General features: G+C 40.6%; 1 protein-coding gene and 3 long non-coding RNA genes across 5 annotated transcripts in view; 1 reads left to right on the top strand and 3 right to left on the bottom strand.

The window, feature by feature from the left end:
• The window catches only part of LOC136360693 (uncharacterized), a 61,038-nt gene extending 59,644 nt beyond the window's left edge, over positions 1-1,394 (bottom strand). Inside the window, exon 1 of the long non-coding RNA XR_010743496.1 lies at positions 1,101-1,394. This is a non-coding gene — a long non-coding RNA (uncharacterized lncRNA). The remainder of the gene's footprint in view (positions 1-1,100) is intronic.
• LOC136360689 (uncharacterized) overlaps positions 1-25,649 on the bottom strand; it is a 538,204-nt gene that overhangs the window by 144,389 nt on the left and 368,166 nt on the right. The window lies entirely within an intron of this gene.
• Positions 9,748-12,982, bottom strand: ARL4A (ADP ribosylation factor like GTPase 4A). The gene is given in 3 exon segments (XM_066318134.1): positions 9,748-12,292; positions 12,498-12,575; positions 12,578-12,982. Coding segments are annotated over 3 exon segments (939 nt in total). The 5' UTR covers positions 12,770-12,982; the 3' UTR covers positions 9,748-11,623.
• On the top strand, positions 13,284-20,817 carry LOC136360671 (uncharacterized). 2 transcript variants are annotated; one of them, XR_010743490.1, is made up of 4 exons: positions 13,284-13,547; positions 16,167-16,284; positions 18,657-18,772; positions 19,707-20,817. It is a non-coding gene; the product is annotated as an uncharacterized lncRNA (long non-coding RNA). The 2 variants fall into 2 exon arrangements; XR_010743494.1 differs by lacking the exon at positions 16,167-16,284.

The raw sequence follows: 25,649 nt of genomic DNA, 5'->3' as shown, positions 1-25,649 counted from the left end.
AAGCTCCCAAACATTGTCACATCTTTTTGCAGACTGTATTTTTTTGGACTAGTTTAAGTCTTTGCTCCCACATCTTTACTTTCCATTTTGTAATAATTAAAATGTCCTAAAAAAATTTAAAAATCAATGGCCTAATCATGTCCATATTAGAAATGAGATGAATGCTTGCTGGCTTCCAATCCTAGGAACAGGAAAACTCCAAACTGCTCTACCCAAATATCCAAGTGCAGCCTTGTTGGTCCTCCTCAGGAGTATAACCCCTGCACCACTCTTCTTCAGAACCGAAAACTCTTTAAATGCCAGCCCAAGCACTTACTAGTGCTGAATTCTCTTTGTTATGCATTATTAATTGACTGCCCCAGGCTTGAGAAGCAATCGGTAAAGGCTTTCTAAGCACATCTGCAGTGGAACAGAGAAGGCCAGCTAACAGGAACAATGCAAGTTTCCAGCAGGAGTCTCAGTTCCAGTTTCGATGTCTTCACAACCCAGTTTAATCCACACTATACACAGAGTGAACAGGATGTTTAGGGAAGCAGATAATATCTGCTTTGGAGACTCGGTACAGTTATTTTCTCACTAGAGATAACTGATAGGATGTCATAGCACCTGGTCTCACATCAGAGATAAGCCCCCAGGAGGTACACCCTCACAGTGCTTTCACACGATGATAGGGTGATTTAGGGGATGCAGAAATCCCCATAAGCCTGCACAACGGCTTTCTTTTAAGATCAAGCAATTACTTCAACAAAACTAAGTCTCACGCTTTCCCCAAGCCTACAGGAATACACAATATGCTCCGTTTAGTCATTTGCTAAAACCTAAGCTCATAACACCACACCCTAAAATCTCTAGTTTCAAGGCATCTCCCTCCCTCTACCCCAGCTTCCAACATTTCAGCTGGGTTTCCTAAAGAATTGAGTCATATGTAATTCCAGAGTACTATCTGTAGTGGATTTTGAACTTAGGCAACAAGAAGTTTGACCATTATAGATACTTTAGAAAATATTAAACTATCAGAAGACAGGAACAAGAAGGCCCTTTTTTCATACCCCCTCCCAAGTTAGGGGTTTCTCATCAGAAAGGTTTTCAGTAACTCATACCTTATTAGAGAGAAGGAAACCCGGAGACATCGCAGCAGGTTATAATGTCCTCTGCTTATGGAGCTCTGTACTCACACCTTGTTTCTATGCTCGGGTCAGCCCTAAAGACCAGGTAGCAAACTTTCTTTCAGCAGCTCCTTCTCAGCCTTTAACAATTTCAAGGCTGATTGTCAGTACCATTTCTGTGGTCACACCAGAGCAATTGCAACTCCCAACAGGTGCAGAAGCAGGTGCAGATGCTACTGGACTCAATTACAGTATCAGTGAGTAGGTGGGGGTCTACTAGCAAAAAAAAAAAAAAAAAAAAAAAAATCCCCAAAAAAACCCACAAGAAAACCCCTCCCCCAAAAAACCCCAAAAAAGTTTAATACTCAAAATCTTTTCTAGATAATTTTCTAGACAACAGTTTTGTTGCACAATTATACAGCCTTATCTCCCACCCACTGAATATGATGGAAATTCTACCTTTGCATGCAGAAGTAGCTTTACTGAGACACTGTAAGAGGAAGTAATTTGGTTTACAATTTCTTTAACAAGAATATGTGGACTGTGAAATGTAGTCTTCACGGTAAATAAAGCGTTTCACTGCACTTTGTAAAATAGATATTATTTAATACACTGGTCTCTGTATTTTCCTAGTACGAAGAGTGTTGCCATTGGCCAACACCCAGAAGCACTGGGGTGGGTTTGCTGAGGCAAAGCACTGCATGAGCCTCTCAGCTGCCATAGATTGACACAGATTTCAAATGGCAGACACCTGCATTTTCCAACTGAGGAGCTGGCGCAGATTTGGGGCTATCATTTCAGATATAAATATAGACAGTTGGTGTAAAAGGCAGGTGTCTATATTTGAGTTAATCAGCTTATGCTTTCTGTAGAGCAGAGAGAGAAACAAGCCACAGCATAGGGTGATTTATCTCACCTCCTTTGGATAGCAGTCCTGAACTAATATGCATCACACCCCAGACAAACATGTTTCTTTCCATGAATTGTAAAAACACCTCGAGATGCCTAAAGTGAAAAAGAATGCCTAATTTTTATAGCTCTAATATTAAGTAAGTTGAATCCTGACTGTTGTGCCTGTATTATATTAAAAACACACAGCATTTCTTCTGCAAGGATATTATAGATGTGGGAAGCTTCCCATAGGTAAATAAGAGAAAGAAATCAGGTTGAGTGGAAGAATAACTTGACCCTAAGTGCTTGAAGTGAGTAAGGATTTTCCAACACAAAGTAGATAATTATGGCCATCTCACTGAAACTGGGATTTGAATGAAAGGAGAATTAAAAAAAAAGGTGCCTTTTTTTTTTCCCCCCCAACTCTAGAGGTTTTGTACCCTTTATAAAATTGGCTGGGCAAAGAAAGACTGAAGAGTATGTCTAGTCTTCTGAGCAGATCAATGCTCCTTGGTGAAGAAGAGTGCTTTGTGCAAGCATGTACGTGCAGACGAAATGAATGCAAAGGAAGAATGAAGTTTGCAGATTCGAACAGCCAGGTCCTTTACCCCCTGTGCAGAGGCTTAAGTGAATCCATAAGGAAAAAGCCGGAAGTGATTTAGGTCAGACTAAAGCTATCATTAATATTGGATCTCTGTACTAGTTATGCCTTTAAGAAAAAATATACATCTGTGCAAGAAGATATTATACCCAGGCAAGCTATGCCCTTAGTAACCCTCAGGATAATTTCAGGGTTATCTAGAAGGGGTGAGCAAATATCAAAAGATTCAATACTTCTATTGAGAATAGAGCCTGCTCCATTTTTTTAATGGTTTAAAAAACAGCCTGGAAATTTTACAAGCATGGGGTTTTTTTTCCACAAGATGGACAAAAACCTGCATTTGATTTACTTCAACATCATCACTGTTAAGAAAATGAACTTCGTTGAGGAGAGGACTCGAAATTATAAATTTAGAAAAAACAAAGGAAAAGCATGTTCATCTTTCTGTTCTCTGTACATGTTCAATTTTACAACTGTTACTGCACAGAAATAGCTCTACTGACACTGATGAGAGAATTTCACTCACTGTGAGTGAGCTCTGCAAGTTTGTATGATGTGTGTAGGCCTGATTTGCAAATGCTAACTATTTTGACTTAAGAAAAAAAAATTCAAAGGTTTCCATGTGGAGCTGCAAGTTCAAACCATTTCATTTCATAAACAAAACTAACTTTGAGATAGAAGAAGCAGCAAAACACAAACTTACTTTTTGTTTATTTACATTCCCCTCTAATATATATATAATTTTTTTATTTAATGTGGTAAAAGGCAAAATGAAAATACTCTGTGCCAAGTTTGAAACACACATGAAATTTCAAGGCTTATTATGTTATTAAGCTTCTGAAATAAGGATTTATAGTTATAAAAGAAGTGCTGACACAGCGTGAAGTCTGAGCAGTGGTAATGCCACCAACAAGAGCATGTTTCCCATGCAATGTGTATGGCCCAGATTACCTTAGCCTAATAAAATGAAAGGTTTAAAACCGAGGAAATAATTTCAAAGAATCATATTTCTGCTGTCATGTTTGCAGTCACATTTGGGTTTAAAAGATGAGAAAACTGGAATATATTTATATATTCTCAAGTTACACCCACGAAACAGGATCCCAGAGAAATTCTCATAAACATAGTTTGCAAGAATACAGCAGAAGTGTGTGTAGGTTGATGTGGGTGCCTAGATGGATTGTGTATTTAACCAACATGTAAAGCTCTATAATACTGAAAATAATAAATTGTTGTGAAGGGGTAAGGGTGGAAAGTGCATTTTACATGGATTATCTGCCCTAGTTCCTGTTCTTATTTTTGGAAAGCAATCAGCTCTTCGTGAGAACTCAGCACCACGCTGAGCCACCCTGGGGCTTTTCATGGCCCAGCCCTTCACTTTGCATTATCATCTGTTAGCAGCCACATCCTGTGCAGACTGATTCATTACAGCCAAGAAAGGCTGCGAGAACAGGAGACCCTCTGAACCCTGAGGTCTGAAATCACACTTACATACTTCTTCTCAGTGCACTATATAAAATAAAGCTACTTTTCCAAAGGCATTTCCATTCATATTTGTATTTATTCAAAATAAAAGCTTATTTTAAGATGTCATTTTAACTCAAGATCTTTGTAAATCACTGTTACTTCAAAACACTCATATGCCCGATTTGGAGACCATATGTTCATTCCAGTTTAATTTAGACATAAAAGCAAATATTTTGACCACTTTTGTTTAATAGCTATGGTCAACCTCAAACAAAAATCAGGTAATCATAAACTGATACAGTTTATGAATATTTGTTCATTTATGTATATGAAATACATTATTATTTTCAACTATGGTAATATTTTTTGTTTTCTGTGAAGCTGAAGTGCATGCTGTCAGAGATAATACAGTATGTTGAACTTGTATTTTTAAACTCTAAAATGCATTACTTTTAAAATAGTATGATTTCCTTATGCATAACTATTGAACACAAAATGTTGCAAGTCGATTGAGAAATCTGAATTAGTAGCACAGTTTACTACTTCCCATTCCACTGTATTTCTAAATATGCTAATATCTCAGAGCAGTTTAAAGCATGAATTTAAATGTAAGAGCAACTAGGTAATTCTTGTTTTCCACATCAATGAAGAAACCTCAGAGATAAAATGATCAATGAACTGGGCTGTATGTACTAATCTTCAGTCTTAAACTTCCAGTTCCCTGCATTAACTCTGGGACTTTAAATTATATTCTTTGATGTATTTGTTTTAAGGTTGCAGTGTACACCTGAGTCTTTGTACAGAATGTTTTCTGTCTCCTCTCATGATTACAGCAACAGCAGGACATAAGCAAACTGTGTATAAGCCAGTTCTATGACAGAGTGGCAGAAACACAATTGCTGAACCATGTAGAAACACAGCTTGCTGGTACCAGTGCTACCATAGCAAACAGTCAGGGATGTGTATTGATGTGGCAATAGGAGAGCTGTCAGAAAGCATCAGTGTGGGCACAGTCCATGAATCTCCAGTGTAACATGACTGATTACAGCTAAATTACAGTGACTTGAAATGTACAAGTCAATTTTCTAAGCTAATTAAAATCAGGGAGATTAGTACTTCTAAGGTTAGCAAAATTCAGCTCCTATACAAAATACAGCATTACTAAGAACAATGGAATATATATATATATGATTTAAATAGAAATTAATTAGCTGGAGTTCAAGGGAAACATGCTACTAATAATACATAGATTGTAGTTTTTCTGTATCACTTATAATAGCAACCAAATAGGCATAAACTATGGTTGCAGTAATATTGATAAGTTTCCCAAAGGATCGAGGTTCTATTAGAAAATAAATTGACCCACAGGATCACCTCAAGAAAACTGAAAACCTACATCATAGATATATATTCAGAAATACTGTGGAGACTTTACACATATTGTCTGCAAACTTTTGAAGGCATTTTAGCAGCCATCATGCAACTGGTGTCAAGAAAACAACAGCAGCCCATGCTTCAACAGCGTATAGTAATTCTAAGACGAGTGTAGTTCAGCTAATGTTAGAAACAAGAGGATATTTTTAGAAAGTTCCTTTCTTTAAGGTCATCTTCATGCCGATAAGCCTGCTTTAGAAAGAGACTGGGTTTACCTAACCAAGTCACTAAAGCACAGGTGAACACTCTTTCCTGATCCTCTCCATTCACAAACTCATCCTTTTGACACCCAATTCATTGATGTCCTAATATTAAAAAAAAAACCAAAAAAACAAACAAACAAAAAAAAACTGTTAAAGCTTTCAAGGCAAATGGCACTGAAACAGGAAAGGGATGAAAATGTTATGCTCCAAGAGAAATTATCCTAAATTATCATTCATAAACTGGTAACAGAAGATAAACAGTTACAGGGTTGGTGATACCCCTGGACTATGTGTAGTGTCTGAGGTATGAGGCTTCACACCTTTACTTTGTGTGACCTAAATTCTACCATTCTGGTATTTTTAGAAAGAACCTTGCAATACGGCAGCTTGTGAGCCAGCCAGGAGCCCTCAGCACATTTAACAAGGCTCAACAACCCTGCTAACTTTCTCTTTTGTCAATTGAGATTAATGCAGCGATTAGGTAACTTTTCTTAAATGAGGTATTGTTTCATTTCAGCAATAGGAAAGCTACAGTGTATAAAATAATAAAGATTTTGAACCAGTTAAGCAGTCTAAAATCATATCTATTTCCCTAGGGGTCAATATGTCTTGAAAAGCTAGGAAAACCCAACAATTTCAAATCCTCTCTCCCTCCACACACGCCACAGCCAACAACTGTACTTGACCTTCTCCTTTCTAACTATTCTGTCATCTTTAGCTCTTAATTCTAGTGGAGCAGCTGTGTAAATATAGCTGGAACTAAGAAACCATAATCTTCAAAGCTCAAGGGATTATTCTCTCTTACTTTCCTGAGCTGTTTGCAAGCAGGTATTTAGCCTGAAAGTACTGTCTAGCCACCCTGCCTGCTTTTTCGCCTCAGATTTTGGGTTTGGCTTTGAATAAAATCAGCGTGTGACTACTCTGTCCCGTGGTGAGCAGGCAGGGAGCATCACCCACTCACCCAGAGCCCTGGGCTGGCTCCCAGCCAGCACCAATAGAACAGGACATCGGCAGGGAGGAAACTTAATTCCTTCATTTACTGTGTGGGTCTTTTGTCAGCTAGATCTACAAAATTGCAATTTTCTTCTTAACAGATAGTTTAAGACTGACTAATGCTTTAAAGAAGGGCGAGGTACCAGCGTACCAGCTCTGTACTGGCCCTTTATTTTGTCCTCAGATAGGCAGGATGGCCGTGAGAGCCTACATGACAACCCCCAGCATCACCCTGCTGGGAAGCCAGGCTGTGTATTTCCCTTCAGTTTATTCACACAGCTCTGCAGTCTCATACTGCTCCTAAAAATAATCACAGCCTGCAGAGCAGCATGAGGGGCAGGCCTTCACATACCTATGTCAGTCAGGATTACAGGAGAAAAAAAAAAAAAAAAAAAAAAAAAAAAAAGCAGCAGCTTTCCTCAACCCCCAGACTAAACAAACAGCTCCCTACACATCCCTCCCAGCAGCAGTAAGGTTGTTTTGGCTTGGGGACACAAATCTACCAGAGCGGGCTGTAAACTGTGACCCTCTCAAAAGATGAGTCACCCACCAGTAAAGTGAAAACACTGATCCTAAAAGCACTGATTCATGCCTAGATTTCTCTCTCAGAAGTTAGGCAGTGTTACGAGCACACATTTGCCAGCCTTTATGCACTACAATCTGACAGCTGACTCACGACTGCATGTTCAGACTAGCGCCCAATATATAGTGGATGCAGGTCGACTATGCCTTCCACACTCTGCCTTACCAAGTCCTTTGTAGCATCAATTTGTAGTATCTAAATCCTCCCTCCATGTCAAGAATGACACTCACCTTTGAACAAGTTTCGGCCAGACACTAATTAACACTCTACTATTAGTAGAAAATTTCAACTCATTGAAAACAAATGATCCAAGATACAGATAACATCCCCCCAAGAAGACAAAACTGCCTTCACTCAGACCTGCTGAGGTCCACAAGGGCTTAGCTAGACCCCACCTGACTGCTTCCAGCTCCTTGCTGTCTGCAACCACAAAGCCCTGGGTAATGAATTCCTGCAGCAGCAGGGCACTGTGTCAAAGGGGCTACAGAAGCCCCAAGTCAGGCTGGGAGGTATGGGCAGGCTGTGGGTATTGCTTTCCATAGAAAGTGAGAGACAAATGTTTTAGTGAGACACAGATAATGCCTCACTAAAACACAAAAATTTGAAGTGCAAAGTGTCTTTTATTTTTTCAAATATAAATGCACATTCAGTGCAATGCAACTTAAAAGTGATGTGAGACCATGAAGGAGCCTCATCATCCTGCAGTATTTTTCCTAGCTGAAACAGTCCAATGCTAACACACAGCTGTGCAGCCAGAAAACAGAGGCCAGATCCTGAAGGCCGCTTAACTGTGATTGCATGTGCATAAATAAATAGCTGAGGCAACGCTATGCAAACTTTTGTAAGCTAAAACAAGTGATAAGGTGACCAGACCTTGTAGTTTGTTCAATAGCACCAATGCAGATGCAATTCCGTACTTCATTAAAGAAGCAGGTTAAAATAGTCACCTGAAATCTTGAAGAACACAGCATTCAGGTGTAGCCCTTTTAGCAAAAATATTTTCAATTTAAGATTTGTAACTCCAGCACTGTAAAAAATTGACACCTGCTTATTCAGCTAAATATTTTCTTACACATGCCAGTATTTAGGCCAGACCTGACAATTTATCCTATGGAAAAAAGTGATCCACAGCTGGCAGGACCATGCCAGCAGGAACTAAATCAGTTCAGATACTGGATGCTCTCATGCAATCATTGCTTTTTTCATAGTTAGAAGACTTCTGTCATAGTAATACAAAACACAGTTTCAGAGGTACAGCTACATTTGTATACTGTACTCTCAGAACTGGCACTGTAAAATTCCAGTAAAACAGTTCTGGTACACATAGAGAGGCATAGCTTGAATTTAAAACTCATCCCCTAGTCTTCTACTTCCAAGTCAGTATTAACAGTAAGAACCACGACATTTTAGAAACAGTACTCTTCACCTTCTCTCACTTTTTTCTCCAGAGTGCTAGAGTATACAGATCTGCCAAGTCTTTGTAATTAAAATCATTCACTGCTGTTTTTTATGCATAGGGAGTTTAGGGAGACAGCCACCAGATAAAACACTAGCATGTTTAATATGCAGAACAAAACACAGTTGTTTTTTTTCAACCAATATGCCTTTTCAACTATTCCCAACAGAAGCCTAATGAGTACTGAAAATGAAGCAATTAGTATTTGGTATCAGTTTGTTTACAAGGTACAAAGAGCCAGCCTGTCATCTCACCTTCCTTAGCCTAGGAGTACAGTGCATCCAATAGGAAGGAAAATAATAGCCAGATTATACCAGTTATACACCAAATTCATAGCACTCAGCACTACTAATACAGCTTTTTCCTCAGGACTAAGAGTAACCTACATTTTGATGTGCCAGCAGTTACATAAACAAAAAATATCAGGGTTTCAAGAGAGAGGATTGGGTATTCTTGTTCAAACTTAGCCATTTCCATTTGCAGGCTAAACAAAAAGTTTTTCTTGTCTGTGCTTGGGTCCTGAAACTAATCAGAAGCTTGCCATATCAACACATTCTACTCACTGCTGCAACATCCCAGAGGAAAATTCACCCAAGGCTTAACTGCAGATGAATCCCTCAGCTCCAGAGACACAAGGCTAAAGACATTAGATCAAGTACCACCTGAGAGTACATGTGGCATATGCCCAACATTGCCTATTAAGTGTTGCACATAACACAAAATAGGCTCAGCGATATACAAGATGTTTCAAATTATGCAAGAGCCATCACTTTGGAAAAGAATCATGGCAGCAGGTATTTCTTCGATAAATCTCAAAACGTACCAAAAGTCCAAAGTTTTCAATGAGACACTCCCAATTTCTAACAAAGTGACATTTATAAGCCTCACCACATTTCAAGACTTTGGTTAATCAACAGAAATACTGATTCGAGTAACAGCAGAACTATGTGCACAGAGGTTGATAAGAATGTGCCACTGCAGTACAAGAAGTCAGACACCTTCTCTATGCAGGCTTGTTTTGAATTGTTTATTGAGGTTTAAGAAGTCATCCACATTTCTATAAATATAGACATTACTTGAGTAAGTGACTTACAATGTCACCAGTGCAGGTACATATATAACCAACATACAAAAGCTCCACTGGAAGCTACTTCAGTTTATTCAAAAAGGACCAAGATGTCATAAAAAAAAAAAAAAAAAACAAAAAACAGCTGTCACTTTCAGTTATCGAAGACACTAAAGTGCATTTTTGGTTACCTCCTGGTTGAACAGCTGCTGGTTAAAAAGTTTGATTTTTTTTTTTCAACATAGCTAAATTACATTGATTGACATTCAGGTTTGTAGCTGTCATCCTCCTGATACATGGCAGCAGGTAAGAAAAATGTATTACTTTGCTGGTTGAGAGGAGGAAATTGATTTTGCTATTTTTTACTCTTTTTTTTTTTTTTAATTCTGGTATTTCCAACAAAAGTTTAAAGATAATCTAACATTCTGATGAATTTCTACAGCACCACTAAAGTTAGTCTTAAAAATCCAGGCTCTGCTTTAGCCCTTTCAATTGCTAACCAAGTATCTAAAGAGTAACTTGAAGCTCTGTACCAGTAAGAAACACTACCCTCCCTTTTCTGTCAAGCACTATCCTGCCCAGTTAACACTGTTTGCACACTCTGTAAACAAGAACAGCTTAAAGCATAATTAAAGCAGAACACAGGCCAATCTTGAAAATCTTCTTCCCCCTTTCCCTCCCCTCCCCCGTCCCCGCCCCTGGTAGTGTCTAATGTTTGAGTGTGTAAAGCATTATTACATTCCTAACCACAAAATACTGTAAGAGTCACAACAAAAAAAGCATACGTTGAAAGTGACATAGCAATACCACTTTAATAAAATGGTGTATTTTGGGGAGATACAAGATGTGCTCTACTAATTTTAACTCCATCTTTACTTCATTGTAAGTATGTTATATTGCCAGGAAAGTCACCAACAGGGCAAAGAATGCTGCACTGGTTAGAACCACAGCAGCCATAGTTGTTCTTTATAGCTCCTTTACTGCAATTCATTGACTTTTGATCCTAGGAGGACATAATACTCACCATTCGGAAATAAATTACTAATTTTGAGTAACAGTTTAAACCTGATTAGCACTGCATAATGATGAATGGCTACTTCTAAAAAATAAAAACCTTACATACCAAAAAACATGCTATATGTTGGGAAACCACTTTTTCATGCTCCATCGTGTTGTTTACAGTTTTTACTTGTCAAAGTCTTTCTTTTACCAGTTGAAGAATCCACAGCACTTAAAATTTCAAGTGTTTGAACTGAACATGATTCAATTTCAAAAAGTGCCAAATTAAAAAAACCTACGCGTGTAGCCAAGCTTTCATAGAAATCCTCAAACAAGGTAAAAAAACAGCCTCAACAAAATTATGGGTTACTAGCTTCATACATGTTTTTAAAGCTGTATAATGTTCACCTAAGCACTCCACTTACGAGCATTATTAGTTTAAAAACACAGAACACCTTCAACGCAAATTGCTTGCAGAGGGCACCCTCAAACATATGAGTACAACACTAAGCAGAAAACCCTCGTTTTATTTGGCTATTTAGACATCCATGTCACATAAACCCACCCATCCATTTCCTGATAGCATTACATCATCTACTAGGGCTTCTGAAATAATACAGAGCCAAAAAACTCAGAAGAGACTAGATTTAAAAAAAAAAATTCCACAACTGCACAGCCTTCCTGCACACAGCAAGGTTGTGCAACTGATTGTTTAACGTAACTAAGCTTAACGGCATCCAAACAGGCAGGCCTACGTTTGGAAGCTGTCTTACGTCAAATTTTGACCATGTAACTACTCTAAAATAGAAAGGTCAAAAAAGAACTCATCTCTTCTTTTTCTGCTGCCTCAACATTTTCCTTCGCTTAATTATCATATCATGTAGTTTCTCCAGTCCCTCTTTAAGTCCGTCTCCAATGATTGCACAGGTAGGCTGCAAATGCCAGGGTGTTGAAGAACTCAGCTCACTCATTGCTAACATTTTCTCGATTTCAGAAAGGGAGAGAGAGTTCCTCAGGTCCTGCTTGTTAGCAATGATAAGGACAGGCACTCCTTGATTCTCAGATATCCTAGTAATCTTATGAAGTTCTGTTTTGGCCTCCTCCATCCTCTCAACGTCGACGGAGTCCACCACAAACACGATGCCATCGGTGCACCTTGTGTACGACTTCCACAGCGGCCTCAGCTTCTCCTGGCCGCCCACATCCCAGAAGTGGAAAGTGACCGTCTTCGAATTGCCCAGCGTCACTTTGATTTTCTCCGTATTAAATCCTTTAGTGGGGACAGTGTTGACGAACTCATTGAACTGCAGCCTGTACAGCACCGTCGTCTTCCCAGCGCAGTCCAGCCCCAGGATGACTATGTGAAAGCTCTGGAAGGAAGGCAGGCTGGAGAGGATCGGCGTCTGGTCCGAGAGTCCATTCCCCATTGCCAGAAGGGAAGGTGACAGCAGGCTGCCACGAGCAGAGGCGGCTCCCGCGGCTGCGCTCGGATCCTGCCAACGACACAAGCGGCGTTACACCCCGCTCCGCGGGCACCGGGGCCGCAACGCGCCGGCCACGGCGCCGCCGCCCCGACTGCGGGGGCGGCCGCGGGCAGCGCGACGCGGAACGCCACACGTCCCCCGCCCCGCCCGGGGGCTGCGGCCGCTCCCGGCACCTGCGGCCCCGCCGCCGCCCCGCGCCGCGCCCCAAGCCTACCGCTGGTCCCTCAGCGCGGGGAGGCGTGCGCTGCCCGCGACCCCATGCCCACGCGCCGCCGCTGCTCCCGCTACTGCTGCTGCTGCTCCTGCTCCCGCAGCCGCTGCCGGTACTGCTGCCGGTACTGCTACTGCTACTGCTGCTGCTGCTGTTGCTGCCGCTGCCGCTCCCGCCGCCGGCGCCGCGCCCGCACGACTCTCCTCTGCATCTGCTGGTGGGGGCGCCTCCCAGCGCGCGCCTAGCCCCGCGCGCCCCTCCCCGCGGTCTCCCATTGGCCTCGCCGCGCGCGGGAGGCGGGGACCGAGGCGCGCTCCGCCTCGCCCATTGGCCGGCGGCGCAGGCCACTCATGGAGAACTCGAGTCGTACCGTCCGCAGCCGAACGCTTCGGGCTGAGCGCGGCCGGAGGAAGGGGCCCTCCCCACCCACGTCCACGCCCTGCCTTGAACGACCTCCGCTGCTCCTCCTCCACCACCGGGAGGCGGAGCCGCCGCCTCACGCGGCCCGCTCGGGGAAAGCCGCGCCCCTCCGCCCACCGCAACCCCTTCGCCCCGCGGCGGGCGGCAGCGCCCCTCCGGCGGCCCAGCGCCCCGCCCCTTCTCGGGAGAGCGCGCGCTCATTGGGCGCGGGTGCTGTCACTCCATCTCGTCCCCGGCCGCCCTGGGGCTGGCTCTGCGGTGCCCCGCCCCCTCTCGGGAGAGCGCGCGCTCGTTGGGCGCGGGTGCTGTCACTCTGAGGCGCCCCTGCCGGCCGCGGCGGTGCCTCCCCGCGCACCTGCGCTGCGGAGGGGCCGGAGCGCCCTCAGCACGGCGGGTCCCGGAGCTGCGTGCTGAATAAAACTGTCCCGGCGCTGTGCTCTCATCATACGTGTTGTATCTACCTTTGGCCTGTCCCCGCGAAACCGGAGACACAGACCGGGAGGAGCCGGGAATAACGTAGTGGATGACCCCGTCCTGATGGACGCCTGGCGCACAGGGATGGCAGCAGTGCTCGGGTCTGAGTGAACACGCATTGCTAGGTTGCAAGAAAGGTTTCCCACACCACAGAGATATGTTAAGTAATCCTCCATTTTCATATCCCAGGCTCTTTGGAGCAGCGAAGTGTTTCCCAGAACTAATTACGAGTGTCTGATAACGCATTTACTACCTTCACCGTTTCCAGAGCACACAGGTGTTAGAGGAGGCCTGGAGGAGTGATTTGTCCTTGCTGTCGTACTATGGTTCTGTTCCTTCCTGCTGCTGTTTGCACTTCCTACCTTTGCCACTGCAGTTCGCACAGCTGTGGCAATGCAGATGGTTGCTGCTGCCTGTTCGGATGTACCCTGGATCAGTGTAAAATAGCACACAGAAGGATCAGAGCAGAGCACACTACAAAAATCTTAATCTGTAGCCCTTAGATAAAAATTTAATAAATCAATCTTTGTGCTAAAAGCATATGTTTAACTGTTAGCTAAAGCTATTGTGCTACTTCTCATCTACCAGTCCGAGTGTATGTTTTCCTGTAATCAGGATCACAATTGTAGAATCATACAATGGTTTGGACTGGAAGGAGCTTTAAAGATCATCTAGTTGCAGCCCCACTGCTGTGGGCAGGGACACTTTTCATTAGACCAGGCGGCTCAGAGCTCCACCCAACCTGGCCTTGAACACTTCCAGGGATGGGGCACCGACAGCTTCTCTGGGCAACCACCCAAATCTTTGACCAGCTGGGCTTCAGTAAAAGAGGAGTGGCATTTTCAATATTAGTCTTGCCTTTTTGTCTAGAGGATTTCAAGATTTCTTGATGTGGCTGCTGAAAAGGGTTAATTTACAAGAATATTCAGACAATCATGTATCCTTTTTTTACCCTTTGAAAGCATTGTACTCCATATTTCAAATCACAGAGAATTTTAGGTAAAAGAGAAGTAATTTAATAGTAAAAGGACATAAAATAGCAAAAAAAAAAAAAAAAAAAATCCACCGTGTGCTGTAGGCAATGTTTCAATGTTATTAAAGTGTTAGGATACCCATTCTAGGCTTACTAAAAATAGCAAATGCTAATTTGCTTACATGTGAGATTAATATTTCACTGCTTTTATCTTTGTTGGTTATTTACATCCTCATCTTGCAGCTGATTCTCTTTGGAGGAAGTGGCCTGTTTGTATAGGAAGGTGATTTTGCATCTATTGAAAGGAGGGGTAAGTTACTACCCCTAAGGCCAGCTAGTAAATTTTCTGATTTGGCAGTATTTTACAGTACTTTTGCATAACATAAAGAACTGCACAGCATACAATGTAATAGAAAAGCACCTACAGTGACAGGAAAAGTGGCCTTAATTATGTCATGTATGGTTTTCAGTGATTCAAAATTGGAGGAAACCAGCTAGAAATACCTTGTTAAGGAATATTGCTGCAGATAATAGATTTATTCATAAAGCTTGACAAGCTGAAATAAATCAAATTGACCTTTATCTCCACCTACGAAATTAACTATTCCCTATTTTTAATGGAAAAATTGGCCTGTTAGATATTACAGTCTCCTAAACCTTCATGTCTGATTGTTACCAAGATCTGCTCAAACTTTAACACAGCTTCCTAATAATATATTTTACAGTTAATTCCCTAAAAATGGATATTGGCAAGCTCCTACCCTCATGGAAGGTATTTTGATTTTAAACATAAAATGCATAAGGCTTGTTTTCATCTCTTGTTCTGCTGAAAAACTGTCAATACATAATATTTTATTGAAAAGTGAGGGATAAAGAACTGATTTTTTTCCTTAGGTATAGCATATCCAACACAGTAGGTGGAGAAGAAGCTCATAAATGATGCATTTATTTGGAAAAAGAATTTTATGACATCAGGGAGATCATGTTAAAATTAGACAGAAATTAACTTCTTCAACAACATGAGCATACCCGTATTTGTAAATATATACATGGAAATAATCTGTACCCTCCAGAAAGTGCTTGGACACTCCCTACAGCTAATTTATCACATTGACCTGTTGTAACTTGCTGTGAAGTGAATTATGATCTCTCTGGGGGTGAGACTATTTTTCAATGTAAGTCTTCTTTGCACCTTGATCTTAATTAATGCCTGTAGGCACTTCTGCAAAACAGCTATTAAATAACAATCCAAGTGGATCAACTCCTCCCATACACTTCATGCTACTTTAGAAGTCAAACGTGCAGACTGGGCAGGTGTTATGGAGTAATGGTATCTAAATTAGGGGGAGTGTAGAAGAGTTGACACATTCAACCTCTGATAAGTAAAGGTAAGGGTAAAGCAAGGCTTTGATTATGCTGTAGAAGTCTTCAGTGAAGGAGGTGTACACAAAGAAGTGTACTTTTCAAGTGTGCAGTTAAATGGGGGGAATGGGCTGTTCTTAGATGGCAGCTGAAAATAACTGCAAGATACATGTAAGAGGAAACAATGGTGAAAGGCTCAAGCCATGTGCAGAATTTTTAATGCAAAATAATGAGGTGCCTAATTTCTGTGTTGGGGTAATTTCACATACTGATACTTTTCTCATTTCCTATCTAATCTCTACAGATCTGAGTTCTTTCTGGCTTAGCATTCCTTAGCTCATGAAAGCAACTTCAACTTCAGCTCCTCTGGGCTAAAAACCTTCTCCCCTTTCCTGTTTACACAGTTTACCAGTGTAAATAGTAATATATTATTTTCTACATAGGTTTCTTACATATATGCTACAAATATTTTCCACACAGAAGAGGGCAGGACCTGGGACAAATCATTGTATTTCAAGAAAAAGAAGCAGTACCTGCATAACATGCAGCTTCTTCACTATGGTGAAGTATTTTGGTGGTTTTTTTTTTTTGTTTTGTTTTTTTTTTTTTTTTTTTTTTTTTTTTTTTTGGTTTGGTTTGGGATTTTTTATTCCTTCCTTAATGGCCCAGGGATAATTTTGGTTCAGGGCAGGTTTGAGAGGGCCAGGCTTCCAATGCTGCAATTATTAACTGCCTCTGAGAAACTTAGATCGTCCTTATTAGGGATATGGACCATGAAATTGGTTGAAGCGTTGCCAAGAAAGAATTGGCATACAGTGGAAAGATAAGATTCTTGGAAATTTTAATATTATTACCCAGCGGAGACTTAGGTTACCTTTTAATACATATCACCTCCTTCACTTCAGGAGCTGTCTCACAGTGCCCAGATAACAAAGGTGCAAAGGATCATCTAACATCTACTTGCAAGGCTGCATGTATTCTTCACAAGAAATTGTCTTTCATATGGAAATAGCAATTCATGGAAATTAGATCTAGCAGTTCATGAGAGGTTCACTGTAGCAGGACATTAAATCAGAACTTTCATTAGTGCTGGTCATTTTAAAGTTAATTTCCGCTCAGGTAGGTATGACTGTTGTTATACAACCACATCTAGTGATGCAGCAGATGTGAAATTCCTTCCAAAGCCAAGATAGTGGGCTTGAATTTCCATGGTCAGATAAGCACAATATTCCTTTTGTTTTCATTAACTATCATAATTCTGAAGAACAGGCTAATGGCATCTATTATCCAGTTCAATAGCTAATAATGAGAGGGGTTTTTTTAATAGCACCACATGTTGTGTGTAGCAAATTTGATTCAAATCAAATGAAAGGTGAAACATCAGACAAATGATCCTGATCTGGCCATATACTGCAGATGCAGAGGGATATGGCCAGAACTAAAACCAAGCAAATATGAGCAAATGCTGAAGGAGAGATAGGAAGGAACCAGCTGCATCACAGAGCTGAAGTAGTTGTCAGACACAAAGGAACAAGGTCATAAAAAGAATGGAATTATTGCAAGGACTGTGCACTGCTAGCTACAAGATGCTGGCCTATAGCAATGGGATCCCAAACCCCTGTCTTCACAAGAGAGATGTGTTAGCAACCTCACACCACCAATTAATGCTGCTCCATGTGGAAATTGAGCAGATTTCTCAATGTGTATGAAAGAAGAAATCAGTTTCATTTCAGTACAATGACATGGCAGACCTAGGCTGGGGTAACATGTATTAATGTTTGTGTAATAGCAATAATGTTTATTATTACAGTAACCAACTGTAGCTCGGTTGTACTTTCAAAAAGTGAAGTTACATCTCTTCAGCTGCACCCTAGATCTCAGAGCTAAAAAAGTACTGCTTTGAATTGTTACATGAAAGTATTGCTTTGAGTTGTTACATGGTACATAAATTATTACAGCAATTTCACCATGAATTTTGAGAACCTCCTTGAATATAAGCAGTAAGAATGAAATAGCTGACAAATTGCAACTTTTGCTCTTAAGACTATCTCTTAAATTGATGTACAGAATGTTTTGCACAAAAAAGCCTTTTATCACCTTTGCTACATCTGCTGAATTCTTTTATGATAACTTACATGCTGCATGAATTCCTCAGCTTTGATTATTAAAAAGTAGTTGATGGTAAAAAATCTAATTTATTTCCTCAAAATAAATAAGCTTAGAGCAGTAGGAGATGGAGTTGCTGTGTGTTACAATTTAAATTGCCACTCTGATTACACCAGTTAATTAAACTTACTGTCATTTCATACATATCTTCACATGAAGTCTAACATCTATGTTTTGCTACTTTGATTTTCATAAATAAACATAATGCCACATAGCAGGCTAACCAACAAAAAGCCTCTTCTTTGATCCTGACAGTCAGACTTTGTTATATCTTCAATTCTATTCAGATGTGTTAGCTGAAAGCAAGTTGTACTAATTAATAAATGTTCTTAGTCACACTGAGGATAACTGAAATTGCAACCTCCACCTTCCAAGCTCCATGAATTTTGGTTGTTTCATCCTCTGATGGGATCACTGTAATGATGGTGACTCCATGTTTGTGGAACATGGGGAACAGCCTGACCACTTTGTGTCCACGTGGTTGTACGAGTAATGCGCCGTCTGTGAGAGTGGGGCAGGAGAAGGGTTGGCCCCAACAGCAACTTTGTGTTAAGGGCTTCACAAAACTTTCAGCCACACTGATTGTTCATTTAGTAACAGAGTGTAATTAATAAGGAATTAATAAGGGTTTATCATAGATCCCTACTTCATATGATACAAAGTTTATAGTCACAAAATCCAAACCAGATATAGGACTTGTTATGGGGCAGTTTTAAAGAATTTAAAGCTTTTGTTTGGTTGGGGTTTTGCTTTTGTTTTTTTTGCAGGAACCCCTGGTTTCCACCCCTACTTCACTAAGAAGCTGGTGCTAAAAAACCCCAGCAAATACTTTTATTTAATAAATGGACAAAATACCTCCTACTTTAATCCTTTATTACATGAGGTAAGACTTCTACACCATGAGCAATTCCAGTTTCAATGTGTGATACTACATACGAGCAAGCCTTGGCTTGCATGCTTTTTTTAATAGTTGTATACTGATCAAAGACTTAAATTCATCTCAGCAACAAGTTCCCCACCTCCTAAACCAGGTTTGTGACACCTCTTCTTTTTCCCCAGGAAGGCCATGGGCACTTTAGAGGTGTTTTTTGGAGTTTTTTTTTTGGTGGTGGTGGTGGTTTTTGGTGGGCTTGGTTTTTTTTTGTTTTTGTTTTTTTTTTTTTTTTTTTTTGTTTTGTTTTGTTTTTATTTTATTTTTATTTTTTTGCCTGCCCAAGTAATTCTAAACAGTTTAAAATTCAGTATCAGCTGCCATCTTCTCACATTGCTTCCTTTGAAAAGGGTTGAAGAGTTTTAAAATATATAATTTTAATATGATGGAAGCAGTTTGCAAGCAGATTATAAATACTACAATTACAAATATAAGAGCAGCATGTTTTATTTTGCTCCTGTACAGACAGATTTAATATGTGAAGGTATTTTCCCAGCTCCAGAGTAATGATGGAAATGTTGGTAGTATAACTACTGCTGTTTGAGATATTGCTAGCACACAGTAACAATGAAGGAAACAAAAAAACCCCTGCTATTAAATATTTTTCTTTTCTAAAGAACTTTACAAATATTGTATAACTATTTTGACATCTGCTGGAATTGTAATATCAAATAAACAGACCTTGGACATCAGAACAAAGAATTTGTTTTTCTTTGATAAATTTGTATCTCAGTTGATTTACTGTTGTGGAAAAAAAGTTACAAGTTCTGACTGAAGCTTCTGACTGAGTGTTTATAGGTTGAAACATTCATTTAAACCAGTTATTTCCTAACAATCCATCTGCTTGCAACAGTTACTTATTTAAAAGCTATGCTTTGTTCTTTAGGCGCTGCATATATCCAAAAGGAAGCGCCAAGACAGGAAGATGCACGCAGCACTCAGTGCAGAGTCGGATTAGCATATGGTTAATAAAATGCTTAAATGACAAATACAGTGCACTGAAACCTGCCATGAGAGCATTTCAGAGACAGTCACAAAAGACAAAGCACTGAAACTCCACTAATTTGCAGGGATTGACCTGTTCCTGTGGCTGGCTGGAGCAGGGAGCCTGTGCCTTTGTGTTGTGCACAGCTGGCTCTTGGATGTGCTCCCACCATTTTGGCAACAACTGAGGGGTGATGCCCATCCAATATACAGGGTTCATTGTGAGAACGAGCAGGCTGTTGATCTGTAATAACTTTGTGTAAATCAAGTTAAGTGCACACCTTGGAGAGGAATTCAGTTGCTTATCTCTCCTAAAAAGGCACAGCAGCAATAGAAGCAGATTTCACAGAGATTACACTGTATGGAAATAAAATTTTATGGGAGATATGCCTAAGCTCCCAAGAGGGCTGTGAAAAATCTAAAGTCTCTGTTTTAATGTATAATAATGTAGGTAGTACAGTGATAATGTCATAACTCCTTGAGCCTGGTGCTCAGAGGCAACAGCTAAGAGAAGTCCCCACTGAGACAATGAAATAAACCACAAACAATTTGTTTGATGTTCTCCAACCACTGTTTGGTAATATATCAGTGCTCCTAATAACAGGAGCTTGTGAGTGCTGCTTATAACTCCTGGTCACATACAGAACAAATAGAATGGAATATAACTACTCTCTGGCTTTCTGAAAGTATCTCTTTCTTAGGAGAGTGAAAAGAGAGACCTGCTGGCTCCCTAGATAGAGGGGAGGGGTTTATTTTTATTTTTTAAAGAAACAATTTATTATTAATTTTAGTTAGATAACTGAACTCAAATGTAGTTGTAATATATTTAATGAGGTAATTAATACATTAACAATGTTCCTGAAGAAAAACAACAAATACATGCTTTAACAGATAAATTAACTTGGTCTTTTTAAACCACAGAAGACTGATAAAGCCTACTGAGCATCCATGCAGTCCACTGGTCTCATTCTCTGCAGTGCTTGCTTTGCTTCCTACCAGAAGTCTTTCCCAGACACTTCATTTTAGCTCTGTAGTTGTGAGGTATTTGTGAGTTTTCAAAAACTGTGCCACTGGCTGGATCTTCAAGCTGTCTTTTTAGTCAACAGGCATCTGAAGTGCACAGTGAAATACTTAATATGGCCCAGTGAAATAAAACAAAAATTTGCACTCAGAATTATATATGATCCAATTTTTTGCTTGCAAAGAAGGTCATAGTTCTGAGTCGCTTTTCATTTGGAGACTTCCCAGGCACTAGGAGTTTTGAGCTAAGACTTACCTGTGTTTGCCTCTATTCCAACACAACAGCACTCTCAAGTGTACTACATGCAAGCCCTGATATAGCTTTGCCAGCTGTGTGGCAACTGCATCCAGCCCCTGTGCATGTTTGGATTTTGACCAACACATTAAATTTTGTTTAGAAGCAAGAGGGTGTTAAAAATCAGCTTTCCAGGAGGGAATGGACAGATCAAATACTCCTTTGGTTTGATTTCTGGTGTGAAAAGTAAACTTCAGTCAGCAGAATGTGAATGAGAGCTAAGCATTCTAGATTGGATTTTTTCAAGCCCAAACAGAGTTGTTTGGCTGCCAGTGATAAGAACTACGGAGTTTCAGTGCCTGCAAAGGAGCTTTACCCTCAGGGCCATGGACAGTTTCACCAGCTAGCCTGAACTGTGGCATGAAGGTTTCAATCTCTTCCACTGAGAAATGATGGCCATCTTGTACTTCAGTACTGGATATTCGTTGCAGTGTCTACAACTTAAGCCAAATTAATTAAAAAAAAAAAAAAAAAAAGTAATTCTTCTTCTCAGTTACAATACTTAAGAGTTTCAATGTGAAATCTGAGCCTCTTACAGTGTGCTATAGCAAAAGGAAAACCAATCCTTATCCTAGGGAGCTCCCAGGTTTGTATTTATGATTAGATGAAAAAAAGGGAAGAAGAAACAAACCAAAGAGAGGATGATGAAAGAAAAAGGTTTCAGGGAAAACAAATGCTGTGTGGGTGGGGAGGAGTAATTTCATCTCCTTGCTCAGCTGTAGTCGAGATTTTTTAAATCCTTATCAGCTCACAATGTCTTCTTTTTAAGTTAACACTAAATTTCAAAATTACTTCAGTGAATACAAGATTAGGCCCACTGCTTGCTAAATATTAAAAGCTAAGTCACTTGAAAATTGATTTGAAAGCTAATCACAGGGGTGCTTGGCAGAAAGCTTTCTTTCACATCCTAGGTTTCAATTCTTGGAGAGAAACAACAGTAAATTCACTTTGAAGACCTTATAAAACCTGTCCCTGCAAAATCATTTATGCTTTCCTCTCCCAGGGAATATGATTCAAACAAACCACATCATACATTCCAATTCCATAATATTGAAAATTGAAAGCCTTTCAGAGAATTTGGCACAGTATCTGCCACTGGAATTGTAAACTCACATAAAACCCTGCCAAAATACTAATTTTTAAATGCATACTTTTTTAAGCCTTTTGTAGACATCACAACATTTTATCAGAATATAGGTTTCCCCTTCTCTGGCTCTCATGGCCACAACACACCACTTAGCAGCCTTTAAACAAAGTAAGGAAGGCAAATAAACAAACTCGTGTAGGAACAGATTGTTTAGCTGAGATTTTAGTTGCGTTACTGAACTCCAGTGAATGGAGGCAATACTGCAAGAGCCGGTAGTTGAAGTGCTGCAAGGGTAAGCTCTGCAGTTCTCATCTCTCTGAAGGCCTTCCTCTTCACCTCTCCCAGGACTGATCATAGAAGATTAAGAGTCCAGGAAGGACTCTAGGGAGCAGAAGCAGCAGTGGGATATGAACGTAATCAGGTTTTTTTTCCTAATTGAATTATTTTATTCAAGGTCTCTCTACTGCTGGAAAAGAAAAATTCAACAAATAATACCTCCTTATGTAAGGAGAAAATAAGCATGGACATACTGTAAACAGAAATAATCTATTTAAGGAAGTCTTCATGGTTTGAAGATTCTGTATTTGAGATGGTATATGATAAATATATGATACATTCAACACATGAGTAGATGCAACCCCGAACTGAATCTTCAGAGGAAGAATGAGAAAGCTTTAAAAAGCACAAATGGTTATATCCCTTCCTCCTGGTTTATGATAGAAGGCCTCTGAAGCCATAGGTCATTCGGTGAAAGCCTGTTACTAAATCTGAGAGATTCTGCCTGCTGAGGGTCACTTAGAGAGCCCTGCCCTTCTGCTTAGGGACACTGATATCTGCACAGTCTTTCATCTCAGCACAACTGTAGATACAGGGATTTCTAACTTAGTGTCACTGCACTCCCTGCAAATCATTCGTCTTTGAGTCCTTGCTGAGGATTGATTGAAGGCACAGCAGTCTGGCACATCAAGCATATATGTGCTTCTGTTTTTCAGATCTGTGATAAGTCAGAGTTGAGATAAAACAACAGCCATTAGCAATCACCACAGAGGCCCTAACTCCAAGCTTTCACTGGGTCAGAGTGAAAAAATTGTGTGAAACCAATAGCAGCAGCCAGCAGACATTTGTTGAAAAATGGAGAAAACATTTAAATGTAAAACCAAAGCTTCAGAATGAACAAGAAATTTCATCCCTCCATCTGTAGTCAGTGAGCACTTTTTGTTTCTCTCAGTTCATACCCTTGACAGTGGACAAGACATGCTCAGTCTCTGGATTGATGCCATGTCAGTGGATGTCTGTTACCCAGTGTAATTCAGTTATAATGAAAGAAACATCCAATGCATTATCAACAGTCACAGTCCTTAAATCAACCACAAAAGAACACTTGCCAGAAACGAAATGAGCTGTACTGCATAGAGGCCTCATATCTTCAAGAATAGCAGCAGAAAAGTTTCAGGACACGGGAAATGAGACAAGATGCCATCCCTTTTAAAAGCAGATCTTTTCATTCTCCAAGTTGAAGTAAAGAAGCACCTGAGGATTTTGCTGTTTCTTTGTAAACACACCAGAGCCTTGTCTCTGTTTTATACCTATATTCCCCGGAGCAGTTGCTCCCAATCTGGAGAGGAATTTTTATGGACCTGATGCAGATACACCCATAGTTACAACTTTAATGGAGTGTCAAGGCTGAACAGGTGAGGGCGAGAGATCAATTTTAGCTTATGTTGTGTTAGAAAATAAAAGCTTTACTTCCCAGCTGAGCTGGCCTCTGCCCATTCTCTGCTGCCTTAATGCCACGGCTGGTGGAGCTGCACCCATTCTTCAGCAGGTCTCTGAGGCATCGCACTCACCTCGTCTAATCCTGCTGTGAGCAGGTCTGCGCAGCCTGACACCAATAACCCGGGCAGCTGTCGGGGTTATGAGCAGTACCTACAAGATGACACTGTTGAAAAGTGACTTGACTAGGTCAGACATTGTACAAACACAGGGTAAGAGACAGAGCAGCTTAAATAAACAGGGAAAGGATTGAGGAAATCCTCATTTAATAGGTAGAGAACAGGACTGGAATTCAGTGATTCACTTCACACAGACAACAGGAAATACAGGTACCAGAATCCCTGTTTGCTGCTTTGAATATCAGACAAGGTTTCATCACCTTTCCTCACACAACCTTAAAAAAAGATCACTTTGAGCTTTGGGAATTCACACATGGGATTATTTGGATGCTGAAGTGCATCAGCAAATGCTAGGATGGGACAGAGTCTGGCAGCAGAAGGCTGCCTGGGCCTATCTAGAAAGAGAGTAGGGGGTTGTTAGAGTGGGCTTCTTGCCTTTCTTGCTGGTAGGACATTCACTGCCACTTCTTACCCAAGTACAGTAGGAGAGTAGCTGGTCAGTGTCAGGAAGGACAGCTGTGGTGCCATTAGAGATACCTGCAGCCCACTCAGCTGGTAAAATGGGGACTCTGATGTGCTGCGAGGCCCACTATAGGAAACCTGTGACCTTTCTGAGACACCTCTGTGAAAATCTAAGCCTCGAGGGAAATTTGTAATCTTCCAATCAGTGGTCTGTTCTAATCACAATTGTTTCTGTAGCTGCTTCTTCTATAGCAAGGGTATCAGACAACACAAAGCATGGTGAACTGTTGGGCAAATGATACTAAAATCATTTGATTGCATCCAGCCTTGATGTTATCAAGGTAAATCACTCTGAGTCACCTCTATAATATCTGTTGAAGAGCAGCAAGGAGACCTGTGTTCTTCTAGCACCAGCCAAGAGGCTCTTTTAAAACAAAGCATTGTTGCTGCAAAAGCAGCTGTGTACCTGTGGGCCGTTTAGTGGGATACTGATCAGATTGTTCCAGTCTCCCCTGCTTGCCTCTATGCAGCTAATTTTTGAGGCAATGATCTGCAGTATAACAGACAATAAAAATCAGTGCTTTCACTTGATGCTTTCATTTAATTTGCACAGAGGCCCAAATTTCACTGACTGATTAAATGTGGTGGTAAAATGTACAGTGTTGTGGTTCTCAGTACACTCATAACAACCCTTTGAGGAGAGAACACTCACAGGGTGGAAGTGTGGATGCATTTAGGAAGAAGTCTGATATAGACTGTTTCACCTTCTGCTTGCTCCCCTGGAATAACTCTCTCTGCTATTATTAAAAAAAAAAAAAATCAGCTTACATATTATATTCTGTAGGGGCTTTTTCCCCCTTGCAATGTAAATATGCTTTAATGTCAAGAGGAAAATGATAAGCCACGGTGGCCCTCACAGTTCCCATTGGTCAGCCCTTCTCCTGCTTGCACCTTGGAAGCTGTAATTGAAGTGAGTGTAGTATATTCATTTTTAGCATAAAGCTAATAGGCAGAGAAGGTGAAAGTAACTTTAGGCCAGTCAAGAGAGGATGGAATTAGATATTTAGGACATGTAGTAGATTAAAGATC

This window comes from Sylvia atricapilla, chromosome 1 (assembly GCF_009819655.1).
Source record: "Sylvia atricapilla isolate bSylAtr1 chromosome 1, bSylAtr1.pri, whole genome shotgun sequence".
Taxonomy (NCBI): domain Eukaryota; kingdom Metazoa; phylum Chordata; class Aves; order Passeriformes; family Sylviidae; genus Sylvia; species Sylvia atricapilla.
The sequence above is the reverse complement of the archived record's forward strand: the minus strand, read 5'-3'. Positions and strand labels throughout refer to the sequence as shown.